Consider the following 18,258-nt stretch of genomic DNA (forward strand, 5'->3'; position numbering starts at 1 on the left):
TCTCATTCAAGTGTTTGTGTACATTTTTTATAATAAAAGGCTGCTTTTCACCTGGCAATTAGGCAGCTTTTTGGTCTGCCAGTTCTGTCCGAGATAGATTCTGTCTCTCTCTCAAATGTTCTGATTTGGCCGCATTTCTTTCCCATCAATGATCACTCTTGCACTGACAAAAAAATGCAGTTTTCCCTGCCTTTCGAGCTGCAGCCACATCGGCCACAATTTCTCTCGTCACTTTGTCCGCTGAGGTCAGATCCTCCGTGAACCTCAATTTTTGCTTGATGAGGAATTCACAATTCTTCGCTCGCCTCCAGAGAAGATCCTGTGTAGATCTGTTGGTGAACCGGATGATGGTTGTCCTCTGTCTCTTGTCTCCATCATTGAGTCTTCCCAAACGATGAACGATGTCTACATTTTCCTGAAGTTTGGCTTTTGAATCGGGAATGACAGCTCCACAGATGTCAACAACTCTGCATTTGATGTCCTCACCCACATGTTCTGGAATTCCATGGAGCCTCAGGTTCCACCTGCGCTGGTATCTCTCCGCCTCATTCACCTTTTGCTCGAGTTCAGCCACCTTCTCAACATTTTCATGGCAGATAACTTACACTTTCTGCATGTCACTTTTGAGGGTTTTCACTTCTTCAAAGATAAAGTCAACAGATTTTTTCATGGTCTCAATTTTCATTGTATTCTCCCTCACCATGTCCTCCAAGCCACTTGCCCTTTCATCTATCTTTGCTGTCAAAAGCATTACAATATTGTTTTGCATCTCAAGAAGTGGCCTCTCATCTTTTTCCCCTAGGGCTTGACTGGAGTGCCGGGTCGTAAGGTAACGGCCTGAGCTGTGGACTGGAGGGGTGCAAGTTGTGAGCATTGCTGTCCGTGCTCACCACATTTTCATCACCCATTGCAGTATTTTCCCCCACAGTTACATTCTGAAGAAATCATACCATCTTTTGTGGTTAATTTTCCATCTGACGATCTCTCCATTTATTTTATTTTGGTTCTGGAAGTGTCCATGTACGTTCGACAAGTTAGATTTTGAGCTAGCTATCTAGTGTTGTCGTAAACTAAACTAAACCATATTCATACGTGGTTTTATGACCGTAGAAATGACCAAATGGTCATATTTGGGTAAGGAAATCCAATAATTCCTTCAGCTACCAAAACAACTTATCTACACTGACCGCCATCTTGCGCGCCCTCCGTAAATTGTATTTCGTCTGTAATGTGTTTTTTCGTTATATGTCAGAGCCCAGTAAGACTAGCCACTGGCGTCAGCTAATGGTGATCCTAATAAATCAAATTAAATCAAGCCATGCCGATGGTCAAAAGATCATCTTCCTGTGAAAGTGTCTCTGAGGAGCAAAGTTGTGAAAACACATTTATGAGAAAGTGTCACATTTTGCAAATATAGAGGCAATCAAAACGTGATGGAAAACACATCACCATAAATAAAAAGACGTGTTTATTTATAATCAGATGTAAAATATGAAGACAGTAAAAAAGTACATCCTTAATAAATATTGTGTCTGTTTAGGGCAATCAACATTTTCCAGCATATTATTATTTTCTTGTTACAATACCAGGGGCCTCATGCACCCATTATTTTAGAGAGGTCATATAGTACATGAGGATGGATGGTGGGGGGGGGGATCTGAGAATTTAGAGAGTTTTGCATTTTTCAAACACCTGAAACAGCTTTTTCCTGCAATAAAGAGCCATAATTGTTATGCCTAATTCTATGTAAATATATTATATTTTTCTGCATAGGTTATTTAACCATAACCTGTTCAATTGTCATTTTAATTAACGATGCAAATTGATTCTTTAAGAACTTTTATATCTTACGAGTTTAGTACAACTGCCACACTGGTATATAGTCTCATAACCCAGGAATTAAAGACATTTTTGTATTTTCTAAAGTCTAGCAACCTTGCCAGCAGACATACCAGCTAAGAAAGTTAGACAAGCTACTCTAACTTGACTGATAGCCTGAAATGGCTGGCATAAATATGAGGTTGGGAGATTAGGAAACTATCCATAATTATTAGGGCAGTGAAGCATTTTTTATTTTGGCAATATACTCCAAAAGTTTGGATTTGAAATCAAACAATGACTGAGGTTAAAGTGCAGACTGTCAGATTTAATTTGAAGGTATTTTCATCCATATCGGGTGACCAAAAGTATTAAAGTAGTCAAAAGTTAAGTATTTGGTCCCATATTCATAGTACGCAATGACTACATCAATCTTGTGACTCTACACATGTGTTGAATGCATTTGCTCTTTGTTTTGGTTGTGTCAAACTTTTGGAGTAGAGAGCCAAAATAAAAAATGCTTCACTGTCCCAATAATTACAAAGGGCACTGTTGCTGGCTAGCTAAAGTCAACTTCATAAAATTGCTAGGTGGCTAGTATTACAGAGAAACAACAAAACATGTGTTTTATTTACTTATCAAGAATGAATCAATTGGCTACATAGCGTGATCAAATTTATTTTCATACATAGCTCCTGTGAGACCTGCCCATAACCGGCAGTAAAAATCAACTGTGATTCACCGACACTCCTCCTCCACTGACAATACTCTCTGCACGCCTATCTTTGGTCCGTGATACACCTTGGAAGGAACCACTTACTGGTCCAGACTGTGTGGCCCCTCCACAACATACCGCTGACAGATCTTTTTTTTAAATAATTATGAAAATATGTGGATTAATTCCTAGATTCCTGCCTTTCTAGGGAGTTTTTCCTAGCCACTGTACTTCTACACCTGCATTGCTTGCTGTTAGGAGTTTTAGGCTGGGTTTCTGTACAGCACTTTGTGACATCTGCTGATGTAAAAACGGCTTTATAAATACATTTGATTGATTGGCTTAAAAATTATATTTAGCAATTAATGTAACATCTGAGGAGGCACGTGCCCCCTATGGGCATGATGCCTCTGACAATACTTTAAAGTAACACAAGACCCAATTATCCATCCTTTTGCTAATGGAATACCCCCCAACACACCCATATCCTTCACACCGTATAGTACCGTTAAATTTACTCCCTTCAGAAAGATGTCCCACTCTGTTTCACACTTACTCAGGTCTTAATCAGAGTAGCTGCAGTTGGTTCAGGAAAGTGGGAAAGCTGCAGTACTGGTTGCAAACCCTTAGTTTTATACCGTGTGGATGGGCAGATAGATCCACACGGTGAGAGGGGAACGAAACTATCCATGTCTGCATAAATCTGTGCGTTCTCTACTGGTCCTGTTTCTTGGGTAGTCTACAACAAGTTTTTATATGCAGTACCCTTTCATTTTGTACCTGAAAAAGTACAAACTTTTTTTTCTTCATTATAGACAATTCATAACTGGCACCAGCATGTGACTCCAAATCAGAGTAACTGCTACAGCTAGGGGGAAATACTAGACATTCATGCTGTCACTCACAAAGACACATTCATTTATGCATTTACGCACAGCGAGTGCTGACACGCACACACACAAAATATTATGTGAATAATCAGGAAAGAGTGACAGACAGTAGGTAGGACACAAAGGGGTGTGATAATAGAGTCACATTTGATCCCTGACTTCCCAGCATGCAAAATATTAAACAACAGTCTGAGCTATGGGGTGTGCAAGTGTTGTTGGTTGATAAAGTACAGTACATGGACTGATTCATATTGATTCAAGATTTGATCACAAGGAAAAGAAAGACACCACTATTGATTGGACCCACCACAGTGATACATGCTACACTGGTCTCCTCCTTCCTTCCTTCCTTCCTTCCTTCCTTCCTTCCTTCCTTCCTTCCTTCCTTCCTTCCTTCCTTCCTTCCTTCCTTCCTTCCTTCCTTCCTTCCTTCCTTCCTTCCTTCCTTCCTTCCTTCCCTGTGTGTTTATATGTTTATAATGGAGAGATGGAGGAATCATGTTGTGCCGTCAATTGACCATAATGCATTCCATCTTGGGGTTGATGAAAGAGAAGCCTGCAAAGACCGCCTGGTCCATAGAGTCAATCAGGTTCTTGTCCGCGTGGGAGAGGCGGGGCTTCTCACGCAGGAACTCCCGGTCAAAGTTGCTGCAGTCATTGGGCGCTTTCTGTGCTCGGCAGAGAAGGGGTGTCAGTTCAACAAGTGACCAATAGAAACATTCACGCCACAACTCTAAATAAGTCATTCACAATGGCGTAAACAAATCAAAAGCATCCGTGTGTGAGTTTCACTATCCACACCAAAGCCAGAGAACCAGATCGTACCACTTTAGGTTTGAAGGGGGGTTCCAGCTCTCTCTTCTCCAGGGCAGGCCAATTGAGGGTCTTGAAGAAGGAGTGTCCTTGGATGTTCCCCACCACCCCTAGTCTGTTAATAGGGTCTCGTTCAAACAGCTGGGGATCGAGCACAGAGACGCACAAGAGCTTAGAAACAGGCATCCCATCTGAGTTGTAAGGTGTGTGTGTGTGCAGAGCTTGAGCTTGTGAGTGTGTAGGTGGGAAGGTTCAAGAGGGTTATACTGTAATCGCAACATTGCTTGCATATTTATGGAAAAATAACCTTTTATTCACAGACAACATTGTGACATTCCAATGCCGGTCTTTCTCTGTATGTCTAGGTGTGACTAAACTCAGCAAAAAAGAAACGTCCTCTCACTGTCAACTGGGTTTATTTTCAGCAAACTTAACATGGGTAAATATTTGTATGAACATAACAAGATTCAACAGCTGAGACATAAACTGAACAAGTTCCACAGACATGTGACTAACAGAAATGGAATAATGTGCCCTTGAACAAAGGATGGGGGGTCAAAAAATAAATAAAAGTAACAGTCAGTATCTGGTGTGGCCACCAGCTGCATTAAGTACTGCAGTGCATCTCCTCCTCATGGACTGCACCAGATTTGCCAGTTCTTGCTGTGAGAAGTTACCCCACTCTTCCACCAAGGCACCTGCAAGTTCCCAGACATTTCTGGGGGGAATGGCCCTAGCCCTCACTCTCCGATCTAACAGGTACAAGACGTGCTCAATGGGATTGAGATCCGGGCTCTTCGCTGGCCATGGCAGAACACTGACATTCCTGTCTTGCAGGAAATCACGCACAGAATGAGCAGTATGGCTGGTGGCATTGTCATGCTGGAGGGTCATGCCAGGATGAGCCTGCAGGAAGGGTACCACATGAGGGAGGAGGTTGTCTTACCTGTGACACACAGCGTTGAGATTGTGTGCAATGACAACATGCTCAGTCCGATGATGCTGTGACACACCGCCCCAGACCATGACGGACGCGCCACCTCCAAATCGATCCCGCTCCAGAGTACAGGCCTCGGTGTAATGCTCATTCCTTCGATGATAAAAGCGAATCCGACCATCACCCCTGGTGAGACAAAACCGCAACACGTCAGTGAAGAGCACTTTTGCCAGTCCTGTCTGGTCCAGCGACGGTGGGTTTGTGCCCATAGGCGACGTTGTTGCCGGTGATGTCTGGTGAGGACCTGCCTTACAACAGGCCTACAAGCCCGCAGTCCAGCCTCTCTTAGCCTATTGCGGACAGTCTGAGCACTGATGGAGGGATTGTGTTCCTGGTGTAACTCGGGCAGTTGTTGTTGCCATCCTGTACCTGTCCCGCAGGTGTGATGGTTGGATGTACCGATCCTGTGCAGCTGTTGTTACACATGGTTTGCCACTGTGAAGACGATCAGCTGTCCGTCCTGTCTCCCTGTAGCGCTGTCTTAGGCGTCTCACAGTACGGACATTACAATTTATTGCCCTGGCCACATCTGCAGTCCTCATGCCTCCTTGCAGCATGCCTAAGGCACGTTCACACAGATGAACAGGGACCCTGGGCATCTTTCTTTTGGTGTTTTTCAGAGTCAGCAGAAAGGCCTCTTTAGTGTCCTAAGTTTTCGTAACTGTGACCTTAATTGCCTACCGTCTGTAAGCTGTTAGTGTCTTAACGACCGTTCCACAGGTGTATGTTCATTAATTGTTTATGGTTCATTGAACAAGCATGGGAAACAGTGTTTAAACCCTTTAACATGAAGATCTGTGAAGTTAATTGGATTTTTACGAATTATCTTTGAAAGACAGGGTCCTGAAAAAGGGATGTTTCTTTTTTTTGCTGAGTTTACGTGTGAATGTCTGTGTGTGCATAGTTAGTGTGGATGAAAGACAGGGGAGATTGCAAGATTACATTGTTTACTAGTGGAGCCCCATCTGCCACCTACTGTCACAGACATACAACATTGTGAAAAGGAGGTCAGGGGTCAGTAAGAGAAGAGAATGAGCAGCAGCGTCACCCTCTCCAGCAGGTCCTTGGCCTCCTTGGTGAGCCAGCCAGGGTAGTGAGGCACGTCCATCCTGATGGACTCAAACAGCTCTTCCTCGTCATCACCCTGGAATGGCGACTGGCCAATCAGCATCTCATACACTAGCACCCCAAACGACCACCAGTCCACGGAGAAGGTGTACTTCTGTCCCAGCAGGATCTGAGGATGGACAGACAGAGGGACACATGTTAAGAGTCAACTATGTTAAGAGTCAACTACAGTCAGGATCAAAACACAGGCTAACAAATACAGAACAGAGAGTAAATTGCTTTAAACAGAATCCTACAAAACCCTATCCCGCATAGACACAGACAGTCACACAAACCTCTGGTGCGATGTAGTCTGGCGTCCCACAGAAAGTGGTGGCCCGATTCTCTCCAAACATGTTCTCCTTGCACATCCCAAAGTCAGCAATCTTAATGTGGCCGTCCCTGTCCAGCATCACATTGTCCAGCTTCAGGTCCCTGTAGCAGGGAAGGGTTAGGGCAGGGGGGAGAGGGGTTCAATCAGCTCCCTGATTAAAGGGAATTAAGTCCATCTATTAAGCACTAATACAGGGGTGAATCATGTGCACGACAATATCAGGCCATCGCAGTTCATGGAGCTCACCTGTAAATAATTCCTTTGGAATGGAGGAACTGCAGTCCAATTACGATCTCTGCTGAGTAGAACCTGGGGGAGAACAATGGTAGAGGCCAAATTACTCTTGTGTGTATAAACATTATGAAAGGCCTACAGTCTGCCCTTAACCTGCTATCAAAACCTCTTGGATGAGTTTTAAAGTAACATAACTACTTAGTGGCTGCTGGATGGTGAGATAGAACCTACATAACACTGTAGTCTGTCACTCACGTGGCTCTGCAGAGATCAAAGCGACCCTTATCTTGTATGTGGAACATCAGATCCCCTCCATTCAGGTACTCCATCACGAAAAACAGGTGTTCCTGGGAAAACACACACACGCACATAATCCTATCATTTAAACTACCGTCTACACAGATAAGTATAGTGACACAAATCAGTCTGAGGGAAAATTGTTTTCATAATGAAAGATAAAGCTAGTGGAGAGGGGTCTCACCCTGGTCTGGAAGGTGGAGTAGAGGTGTGCGAGGAAGGGGTTGTCCCAGGCCAGGGCCAGGACTCTCTTCTCCACCATGGTACACTCCACATCATCATCCATCAGAACCACATCTTTCTTCAGGGCCTTCACAGCAAAGTATTCCCCTCGCCCCTTCAACTCAGCCAGCAGGACCTGGAGCGCCAGACGGGAGAGGTGATACTGTTAGGCTGCATACTCCCAGAGAGAAAACACATGTTGAACAACTATCAGACCAGAGCAGGCCACTGAGATGCTTTTGTCACTCCGACAATAGATAATAACATATACTAACTAAACACCTAAAGTAGGTTAGTTTGCAGCAGTTGAAGAGTGCCTTGGAATCGTTTAGACAAAGCAGTGTTAACATGTGACACTTGAGGGAAGGACATTGAGTGTGTGTGCATGGATGTCAGTGGTGTGAGGGTCAGTGGTGTGAGGGTAAATGTACCGTAGTGGTTGGACTGGGGCCTACATTACCTTGCCAAAGCTGCCCTTGCCCAGCACCTTGTGGAACACAAAGTCGTCGATGGTGAGGTGGATCGTGGGGGTGATGCTGGTGGGGGCAGGGACCTTACCACCCTCCCACAGCTTCTCATTGGCTTCTGTTGAACACACACACAAAGAGGGGCATAATGTCAATAGATGCATTTACATATGTAAAGACACAACATCAACAAAATATGCATAAGAAAAAACAAAAAGTGTGGTTTACTTAAGCAATAAGGCTTGAGGGGGTGTTGTATATATACCACGGCTAAGGGCTGTATCCTGAATAGCCCTTAGCCGTGGTATATTGGCCATATATCACAACCCCCCGATGAGCCTTATTGCTATTATAAACTTGTTACCAACGTAATTAAAACAGTAAAAATACATGTTTTGTCATATACCTGGTATACTTAAGCAATAAGGCATGAGGAGTGGGTGTGGTATATGGCCAAAATACCACGGCTAAGGGCTGTTCTTTCGCAGACACAACATGGAGTTCCTGGATACAGCCCTTAGCCGTGGTATATTGGCCATATACCACAAACCCCCCGAGGTGCCTTATTGCTATTATAAACTGGTTACTAATGTAAGTAGAACAATAAAAATACATGTTGTCATATGGTCTGATATACCACGGCCAATCAGCATTCATGGCTCGAACCACCCAGTTTATAAGGCAGAATACCGTGCTCTCAGCTGCAACAGTGACAGCTACTCACCACTAGGGTCCGCTCCTGGGCTTGTGTTGAAGTCCTGGTAGATTCCAATGTCCGATGACTCGGATTTGTTGGATTGAGACCTACTTATGGATTTCTGAGGGGGTAAAAATGATATTACAATAGGTTTACGTATGTGCATGAATGATTCTAGAAAACACATTCATATGTGTGAATGTGGGTATGACCAAGTGCATATCCCTGCCTTTCACACCTGGCTAACTTGGTTGAGGGCCTCAGACAGAAGTTTCTGGTTGATTCCACAGAGATTGCCCACTTTCTTCTGACACTTGTGATGGACGTTCATGGAACAATCTGACAGGAGAAAGGAGAGAAGAGTAAGACGCTGGTTGTGAAAAGATGGAGAGGGAAAGAGATAGAGGGCCAGAGCTAACAGATTGCATGTATTGAAGATCGATGGAAAGAGACAGAGGGAGAGGGAATGAGAGAGAGGGGGTGTCACACCCACCTTCACACTTGATGCCCTGCTTGACCAATCCCCACAGCATACTGCCACAGTGGTCACAGAAGGTAGGGTTCATGTAGTTGTGGATCTTGAAGCGATGCGGCATGTCGATCTTAAAGCGCTCCTTTTGGAACTGTGGACACAGAGCTCCCGTCATCAAAGAGCCAGTCCATAGTACCAATGAGCACTGCCCAAAGACCTGGGAGTCTGTGGGGCCTCACAGCCCTTGTGAAGCTCCTCATGGTTCCCCAAAGGGAGCAGGGGGCACACACCTCCACCCTTAACTGGTGGACTGACTCCACCCTCACAGCACTGACTGGACTATAATTCCACCTACACACCCAGGGGAGCTCCCATACAGGCTGCAGACAGGGGACTCTGACCACTAACCCCTGAAGAGAAGGCAGATCTATCCTAGCTGCCTCAGGTGCTGAAGAGCTGATCCTAGGGCTGCAGATACTAGCAGCCTTACGATCTCCCGGGCTGTATACTTCATAAGCAACACTGCAACACTAGTTAAAAGTGCTCCACTACTGGTAACAACGGTCTTATGCTGAATCCACTGGCACTATACTGGCTACTTTGGTCCTGTGCTAGCTAAATTACAACTGGAATGGAGCACCACTGTTCAGTTTTAAACACGAGCCCATTGATTTGCCTGGTCTCGGATAGCCGTTGACCTCCCTGAACGGGTCTCGTCTTGCCGTTAAAGGGATGCAGAGAAACGTGACACAGTTCCCTCACAGCTGCATGACCGCGATGCAATCAGAGGAATTGTCGTGGGAAAATGACGATCCAAGTCAACATATTGATCAAGGGAATTGCTCCGTTGAAAACTGATCTTCAAACACCAACTACTATATGCAATGTATTATGATAGGTGGTCATAATGCTTACCACAGTGTCTCTACTGTTCTCTGCTGTTCCGGTGCATCTCCCAATGATTTTGTCAATGCATTTCTTGTGGATAGCCGCGTTGCATTCTGAGGACAGAGATAAAGCCACATTAGGGCAAGCTCATAGTTAAGACATTCACCTATTGCTATGAGAAATGTGTATATTTTTGGGAGTGAATGATTGCACAGCGAACGCTTAGGATGCCTCCAAGCTACAAAACAATGTCCATATAGTGGAAAAATCTAAACAGCAAGAGGTCAGAGAGACACTCACGTCGGCACTTGTAGCCTTGCTTGTTGAGTCCCCTGTTTGAAAAGAAAACAGGGTGTAAGTGTCATGTAATACATTTCTAATCTTTGTGAACTTTTCCCAGAAGGTGAGAAAATCTCATGAAAAGTATTGATGGTGACAATAAACAATGGTAGCTTAACAGAAAGAAAGAGAGGAGAGACATTCATTCATCTTTTGCACAAACACCGTCCGCACACACTTCCAAGGCCGACAGGGACATTGGTCATTCCTAAACCTGTCGCCATTAGGAACCAATAACAGTTTTCTTCTCTGGTAGGAAGGGACAGCCCTGCCCTGGGGATTGTGCTGAACCGCTGACCTTGTTGGAACACCCTGTGGGTTTTCCCAAGACAGTGACTTACACAGCTCACATTACAGGTCGTGCCAGCCAGTCTTATTGTTATTATTGGCCTGGCTACTCCAGTCAGGGAACAATTAGGGCTGCTAATGGGTCTACTTAGAGACCCCATGGGGGCTGGTTTTGGGATAATCAGTCAACTCTCTCTGTACTCTGGTTTACTGCTAGGCCAAGGCATAATACCGTTTGCGTGTAAAACAAACAACTACATAAGTAAACCAGGTTGAAAGCCCACTGTTTGATGCAGTAATGACGTGTGAGAAAGTCATGTTCTTTTTTCATGGTCAGTGTGGAGGTCAGTATGGATGGTATTCTATACCATCTGCCTATGCTGCTCGGTCATCGCTCATCCATACATTTACATATGTACATATTCTTATTCCATCCCTTTACTTAGATTTGTGTGTATTAGGTAGTTGTAGAATTGTTAGATTACTTGTTAGATATTACTGCACTGTCAGAACTAGAAGCACAAGCATTTCGCTACACTCGCATTAGCATCTGCTAACCATGTGTATGTGACCAATACAGTTTGATTTGATTTGGTCATGGTGGTGTTAGGATAGGTATTCTCCATCTCTCACCAGACAAACTCCCTGCAGACAGAGCAGAAGGTGGGCTGTCCGAAGAAGGTGGCGGTGAATTCATGGTTCTTGATGAAGTGCACCTTGGGCTGTTTAATGGCTCTCCTTCGGTTCAGTGTCATCAGCTCGTCCTCCCCTTCACGCGTCTTCACTGTCGATTTAAACGCTGCTGGGGACACATGAAAATGTTAAAGTTAATGATTCTATGTACTCAATCATACCTTTGTGGCTGTGGGTGATAGAGACATTTTGTTACAGTAGCTAGGATTCCATCCAATTTGCGACAGATTTTCATGCAAATATAAACAAATCTGCATAAAACAATACGTGCATTTTCAACCAGAATATGTTTCCATCAAAATTACTTTTGCGGATAAAAGACTGTCCGTGTTGATGTAGTACACATAAAAATAACTTTTGCTGTTAAAGTCCCATGTACCAAATTAAAAATACAAAGTTAAAATAGGTTTCCATCGCATTTTCAACTCTACTGATGGTTTTGTCACAACAACTGTTGCGTTATATAGCAAATGAGCCCACTCTGGTCTTTTCACATGCACTTTAAATCAACAGCTTGCAGCGGGTATGCTACCTACATTACGAGATTATTATGGTTAACAGTGATATTATTTGTATTTGTCAAACGGCAGCCAAGCATCGATCATCATGTCACCAGAATAAGACCCTCGATATTTATTGTAAAGCAGCATCAAACTCACCACCTGGCACTTTCAGCCCCCTGTGAAGTTCATCATAACTTATTTCATCTGTAGCCTAATAAACTGAATGCTTTCCCGAGTCATAGTGGGAAGATCACACAACATATCATCGCATGACTCCAAGTTTACTTCGATACGATGGTTATTATATCAATATTTGCACATAAAAAGGTGTTTCCAATCACCATTTCTCGCATAATACATTTTACAGAGACAAAAAGATCCCACCATGTCGAACGAACAAATTGTCTGTGGGCATTTCCATCAGCCCGGTCGTGACTTTTTTCATGTGTCAGATAAATCATCTGCATGAAATGGTAGAAAACTGGTGATGGAAATGTTGTTACAGTGAGCTACAAATGGCACCTTGGTAAAAAAAAAAAATATGAATGGAATTGCAAAAATTCATGCACCTTGTTATATTCTAAACCAATATAAGTTGAGTCTCAGAGTTAGAGATGATCTATTTGCTATAGAAATACAATTTATTAAACATGAACCATCAAATTGGGATAGATTAAGGAAAAGAGATCTAAAGACTGAGGTCAGGTCACACTTGTTTGACTTTCAGAGTAAACCGTGACGACCTTCTGGGAAATGTGGCTGCAGCTGGCGGAAGCCAAGGGGGCTGAGTCAAAGGTCATGAAAAGAAAATGAGAGCGGCGTGAGAGAGGTAAACAAAGAAAATAAAACTGATATGAGGACTGTGAGAAGACACAAAAGAGAGTGAGGGAGGACACAGACAGACGGTGAGATGAATAGATAGAGAAAAAAAAACCCATCTCATTCCATTGACTGGTGTGTATGTTTAGAGAGGAGTTGCTCCTGCCTGCCAACTCTGGATACAGGCTGGTGACAGAGTCAGGCAGAGAGGGCTCCTCAGACACACAGGCCTAAATATACCACAGTCTGGGCAGGCATTTCAGGAAACCTGCAGAGAGAAGGGGGTATGATGGATGCTGCTCCAGCCTAGCCTAGCCTGGGCCAGAGCAGCTTCAGCCTGACTAGGACACTCCCACATACAGTCTCCCTGTAGGCCTGGGTCATATGCCAGCTGTAGACACACACACTCCCCCTTTCAGGGCCTGCATGGCTTCTGGGCTGAGCTCTATGTGACGAGCTGGCCTGGCAGACTTGTGCAGCAGCATATTTCTCTAAATCAAATCAAATGTATTTCTCACACGCCGAATACAAGTGCAGACTTTACCATGAAATGCTTACTTACGAGCCCTTTTCCAACAATGCAGTTGCAATGTAAGAAAATAAACAAATAGATAAAAATAAAATATTAACAATAACGAGGCTATATACAGGCTATATGCAAGAAGTACCGCTAGAGTCAGTGTACTGGAGTATGAGGGAGTTGGGTGAGTGATTGAGGTAATATGTAGGTAGGGGGTGAAAAGCAGATTAAGTGTTCAGCAGTTCTATGGCTTTGGGGTAGAAGCTGTTCAGGAGCCTTTTGGTCCCAGACTTGGCGCCCCAGGACCACTTGTCGTGCGGTCGTAGAGAGAACAGACTAAGTTGGGTGGCTGGACTCTTTGACAATTTGTAGGGCCTTCCTCTGACACCACCTGGTATAGAGATCCTGGATGGCAGAGAGCTCGGCCCCAGTGATGTACTGAGGTATACGCACTACCCTCTGTAGAGCCTTGCGGTCTGATGCATACCAAGCGGTGATGCAGCCAGTCAAGCCTACCGCTGTTGCCTACCCTCACCACCCGGGGGCGTCCCGTCAGAAAGTCCAATATCCAATTGCAGAGGGAGGTGTTTAATCCCAGGATCCTTATTTTAGTGATGTGCTTGAAGGGCACTATGGTGTTGAATGCTGAGCTGTAGTCAATGAACCGCATTCTAAGTGTTCCTTTTGTCCAGGTTGGTAAAGGGCAGTGTGGAGTGCAATAGAGATTGTGTACTCTGTGGATCTGTTGGGGCGGCATGCGAATTGGAGTGGGTCCAGGGTGAGCATTTTCTTGTTTGCTTATGGCCTTATACAGCTCGTTGAGTGCAGTCTTAGTGACATCATCGGTTTGTGGTGGTAAATAGACAACTATAAAAAAATAAAACTCTTGGTAAATAGTGTGGTCTACAGCTTATCATGAGGTATTCTAACTCAGGCGAGCAGAACCTCGAAACTTCCTTAATATTAGAGATTGCGCACCAACAGTTTCTCTGATCACTTTGATAGGATCGTCTCGAAAGGAGTTCATCAAGTTCTTTTCCAATGATTACACGTTTGCCAATAGAACAGAGGGTAATGGCGACTTATCCACTCGCTGTTGCAGTCTTGTTAGATATCCGTCACGCCGACCTCTATAGCGCCACCGCCTCCGAGTGATGGGGATTTGGGCCCGTTCTGGGATGAGTATTATGTCCTTTGCCTCCGATTCGTTGAAATAGAAGTCCCCATCCAAATCGAGGTTATTGATCTCTGTTTTGATGTCCAGAAGCTCTTTTCAATCATATGAAACGATGGATGAAACATGTTAGGAGCAGCGCAAAAGAAAAACACAGAAAATAGCACAATTGGTCAGGAGCAGCTTTGAGTATGACTATCCGGAGCCTCCCGAGTGGTGCAGTGATCTAAGGCACTGCATCGCAGTGCTAGATGCGTCACTACAGACCGTGATTGGGAGTCCCATAGGGCGGCGCACAGTTGGCCCAGCGTTGTCCGGGTTAGGGGAGGGTTTGGCCGGGGGGGTTTACTTGGCTCACCGCGCTCTAGCGACTCCCTGTGGTGAGCCGGGCGCCTGCAGGCTGACCATGGTCGTCAGTTGAAAGACTATTTCCTCCCACACATTGGTACGGCTGGCTTCCGCGTTAAGCGGACGGGTGTTAAGAAGCGCGACTTGGCGGGTCACGTTTCGGAGGACGCATAACTCGACCTTCGCCTCCCCGTTGGGGAGTTGCAGCGATGAGACAAGTTCAAAAATTTGGGAGAAAAAAGGGTGTACAAAAAAATCTAAATAAATATAATAATAAAAATGTTTAACTGTTGGTCAGGAGCCCGTAAAACGGCGGCCATCCCCTCCAGCACGATTATCCATATACCACTAGAGGCCACTGTTTACTGTCTAACCAGTGTTTATGAGTGCTGGAGAGTACAGAGAGAGACAGAGAGATATACAGTAAGTGCCAGATTGAGAGCATGTATGTTTGTGCTACTACCTGCTGTGTCTGTGTCCTCCGTAAAGAACTGGATGGCCATTTGAACCTTCCCAGAAGGCTGCAGGTCTACCCAGAATTCAGCACATCCATTGCCCTTCTTACAGCGCTCGGCCAGCACGGACACGCCCACCGTGGCCTCGGCCAATGGCTCCTCTGTGGTCTTCATCAGAATCACCTGCAGGACACGGCCCTCGTAGATGTGGGCGTTGAAACAGGACTTCCAGGCTGGGTACATAGTGGGTTTCCTCTGGACCAGGGTCTTCCCCCGCTCTGGAGAGCGAGAGGAGAGAGGGAGGGAGATGAGTTACACTACTACATACAGATTACACATGTGCATGTCATAAAGTGTGGTTGTGTACATGTGAAAGGGAGGGAGAGAGAGAAAAAGGTGAGAGGGAGAGGTGTGTGTATATACAGTTTGGTAGTACCCTATGGGTAGTGCTACTGACCAGTGCTGAGGGACTCCTTCATCTTAATGGCACAGAAGGGAGCGTTAGTCAGGGGGGGCAGGACCCCCACATCAAACGCATTAAAGGCGATGCGCAGGAAGGGCTCCATGGTGACCACTCAGCCAGCAGCCTCCTGCAAAACAGACAGTTAGGGTTACAATTATGAAAGACATAAGGTCGCACAGCACAAACAAACACTCTTACTCAACACATATCCTAAAAACACGAAGTAGCCTAGCTGTAGGCACAGCTGTGGGCCACCAAAGAGACAGGAAATACAGAGGAAGTGGAAGCTATCCACTGTCACGTACCATGCTAAAATAAAACCCTACATTGCGACATCAGAGGGGAGAGAGACCATTGTGAAAGACTCAGAAGAAGAAGAGATTCCTCTCCTGTCCCCGGGACTGTGTGAGAGAGAGCAATATAAGACAGCGGGAAAAGAAGAGAGAATCAGACAGAAAATGAATGGGATCAGAAATACACGACACATTAAGTCACAGAGAGGGAGAGTGCTCTAAATTTGGTCCGCCGGCATTTCCTTTCCCTCCACCAATAGTTTTTTTGGGCTGACTTAGACACGCCATTGAGATGTAGTCCTAGGGGTCCTTCCCTGGGTCATGAGGCCAACCAAATCCCTGCACCTGCAAAAACCTTCCCTATTGAAACCCAGAAAGGATGAGGTCGGTTTTGACGATATAGTGACTAAAAGCTCTACCAAAGCGGAGACCAGGAGCATAGAGGAAAGAGGAGACAAGGCTGTGAGACAGCTGACTGGATACACAGCACAGCAACACAAAAGACTGTGGCCAGCATGCTGTTTGTGGACTCCACAATCTTACAGACCACAAAAGGCCTGACAATGTTTCCCATACAGCTTTGAAGCTAAACAAACCACATTTTTTCATGAAGGCTGCACACACTGTCAGAGGATCCATGATGTTGGCTGGAATGTGAACTGGTAAGTCCAGTAAAACTGCTCACTCCTCAGCTTATTGCTACCAACAATTTTAAAGGTGACAGCCTAAATATTCAGTTGCTTTTTAAAGAATGCCATGTAGTTTCCCGGATTAGGACACCTTTTGTTCCTCCATGTCATTTCGGGGGAATCAATGTCTTTCATAACGCAACAGGTCTAATTAGGGCTGGGAATTGCCAGGGACCTCACGATATAATACTATCACGATAGGTGCCGATACAATATGTATTGCAATTCGCACGATTGTCTATGTATTGCGATTTCAATGTTCCAAATAAATTGCTCTATAAAAATAAAGAGAGTTGCACACTCTATATACAGTACCAGTCAAAGGTTAGGACACGCCTACTCATTCAAGGGTTTTTCTTTATTTTTACTATTTTCTACATTGTAGAATAATAGTGAAGACATCAAAACTATGAAATAACACATATGGAATCTTGTAGTAACCAAAAAAAAAAAAGTGTTAAACAAATCAACATATATTTTATTTTAGATTCTTCAAAGTAGCCACCCTTTGCCTTGATGACAGCTTTGCACACTCTTGGCATTATCGCAACCAGCTTCACCTGGAATGCTTTTTTCCAACAGGCTGTGTGAAATCAGGCCTTCATGGTCGAATTGTTGCCATGAAGCCACTACTAAAAAGGACACCAATAAGAAGAAGAGACTTGCTTGGGCCAAGAAACACGAGCAATGGACATTAAACTGGTGGAAATCTGTCCTTTAGTCTGATGAGTCGAAATTTTAGATTTTTGGTTCCAAACGCTGCGTCTTTGTGAGGCACAGAGTAGGTGAACGGATGATCTCCGCAAGTGTGTTTCCCACCGTGAAGCATGGAGGAGGAGGTGTGATGGTATGGGGTGCTTTGCTGGTGACACTGTCAGTGATTTTATTTCGATTTCTAGGCACACTTAACCAGCATGGCTACCACAGAATTCTGCAGCGATAAGCCATCCCATCTGGTTTGCGCTTAATGGGACAATCATTTGTTTTTCAACAGGACAATGACCCAACATACCTCCATGCTGTGTAAGGGCTATTTGACCAAGAAGGAGAGTGATGGAGTGCTGTATCAGATGACCAGGCCTCCACAATCACCCGACCTCAACCCAGTTGAGATGGTTCGGGATGAGATGGACTGCAAAGTGAAGGAAAAGCAGCCAACAAGAGCTCAGAATATGTGGGAACTCCTTCAAGACTGTTGAAAAAAATCATTCCTCATGAAGCTGGTTGAGAGAACGCCAAGAGTGTGCAAAGCTATCATCAAGGGAAAGGGTGGCTACTTTGAAGAATCAAAAATATTTGGATTTGTTTAACACTTTTTTTGGTTACTACATGATTCCATATGTGTTATTTCATAGTCGATGTCTTCACTATTATTCTACAATGTAGAAAATAGTAAAAATAAAGAAAAACCCTGGAATGAGTAGGTGTGTCCAAACTTTTGACTGGTACTCCATATATGAGTATGCGACACTTTATTTTTATAGCTTACAGTTTATTCAATGTTAGTCAGCACCTCTAAACTAAATCATTTTTCTCTGGGTGTGCGCCAGCTCATGCTTTATATTACCCAAATATATTGCTCATCATATGTCTGCTGCTGAGGGACAAGAGATGAGAAATCTGCTGAAAGTGTAGATTTCCCCCACCCCTATTTAAAAAGAGGGTGCAGGCAACTAGCGCAAAAATAATATTGCGAGATCTTCAAAACTATACATCGTCAAAA

The 18,258-nt window shown here is 44.5% G+C and overlaps 1 protein-coding gene across 3 annotated transcripts in view; it reads right to left on the reverse strand.

Annotated features, from left to right (window-relative positions):
* Positions 1 to 1,445: 1,445 nt before the first annotated feature.
* LOC100195900 (protein kinase C delta type) overlaps positions 1,446 to 18,258 on the reverse strand; it is a 34,963-nt gene continuing 18,150 nt past the window's right edge. Inside the window, exons 2-18 of one of the 3 annotated variants that reach the window (XM_014166565.3) lie at positions 15,859 to 15,954; positions 15,548 to 15,680; positions 15,099 to 15,368; positions 11,212 to 11,380; positions 10,252 to 10,283; positions 9,979 to 10,064; positions 9,085 to 9,214; positions 8,830 to 8,930; positions 8,619 to 8,712; positions 7,888 to 8,012; positions 7,390 to 7,563; positions 7,164 to 7,255; positions 6,921 to 6,983; positions 6,637 to 6,775; positions 6,282 to 6,470; positions 4,249 to 4,377; positions 1,446 to 4,091 (exon numbers count right to left, since the gene is read on the reverse strand). In XM_014166565.3, the coding sequence (XP_014022040.1) occupies positions 3,933 to 4,091; positions 4,249 to 4,377; positions 6,282 to 6,470; positions 6,637 to 6,775; positions 6,921 to 6,983; positions 7,164 to 7,255; positions 7,390 to 7,563; positions 7,888 to 8,012; positions 8,619 to 8,712; positions 8,830 to 8,930; positions 9,085 to 9,214; positions 9,979 to 10,064; positions 10,252 to 10,283; positions 11,212 to 11,380; positions 15,099 to 15,368; positions 15,548 to 15,656 (2,061 nt within the window). In that variant the 5' untranslated portion in view covers positions 15,657 to 15,680; positions 15,859 to 15,954 and the 3' untranslated portion in view covers positions 1,446 to 3,932. The remainder of the gene's footprint in view (positions 4,092 to 4,248; positions 4,378 to 6,281; positions 6,471 to 6,636; positions 6,776 to 6,920; positions 6,984 to 7,163; positions 7,256 to 7,389; positions 7,564 to 7,887; positions 8,013 to 8,618; positions 8,713 to 8,829; positions 8,931 to 9,084; positions 9,215 to 9,978; positions 10,065 to 10,251; positions 10,284 to 11,211; positions 11,381 to 15,098; positions 15,369 to 15,547; positions 15,681 to 15,858; positions 15,955 to 18,258) is intronic. The other 2 variants (XM_045705478.2, XM_045705477.2) reach the window with 2 other exon arrangements.

The sequence above is a fragment of the Salmo salar genome, chromosome 22 (assembly GCF_965601325.2).
Source record: "Salmo salar chromosome 22, fSalSal1, whole genome shotgun sequence".
Lineage (NCBI taxonomy): Eukaryota > Metazoa > Chordata > Actinopteri > Salmoniformes > Salmonidae > Salmo > Salmo salar.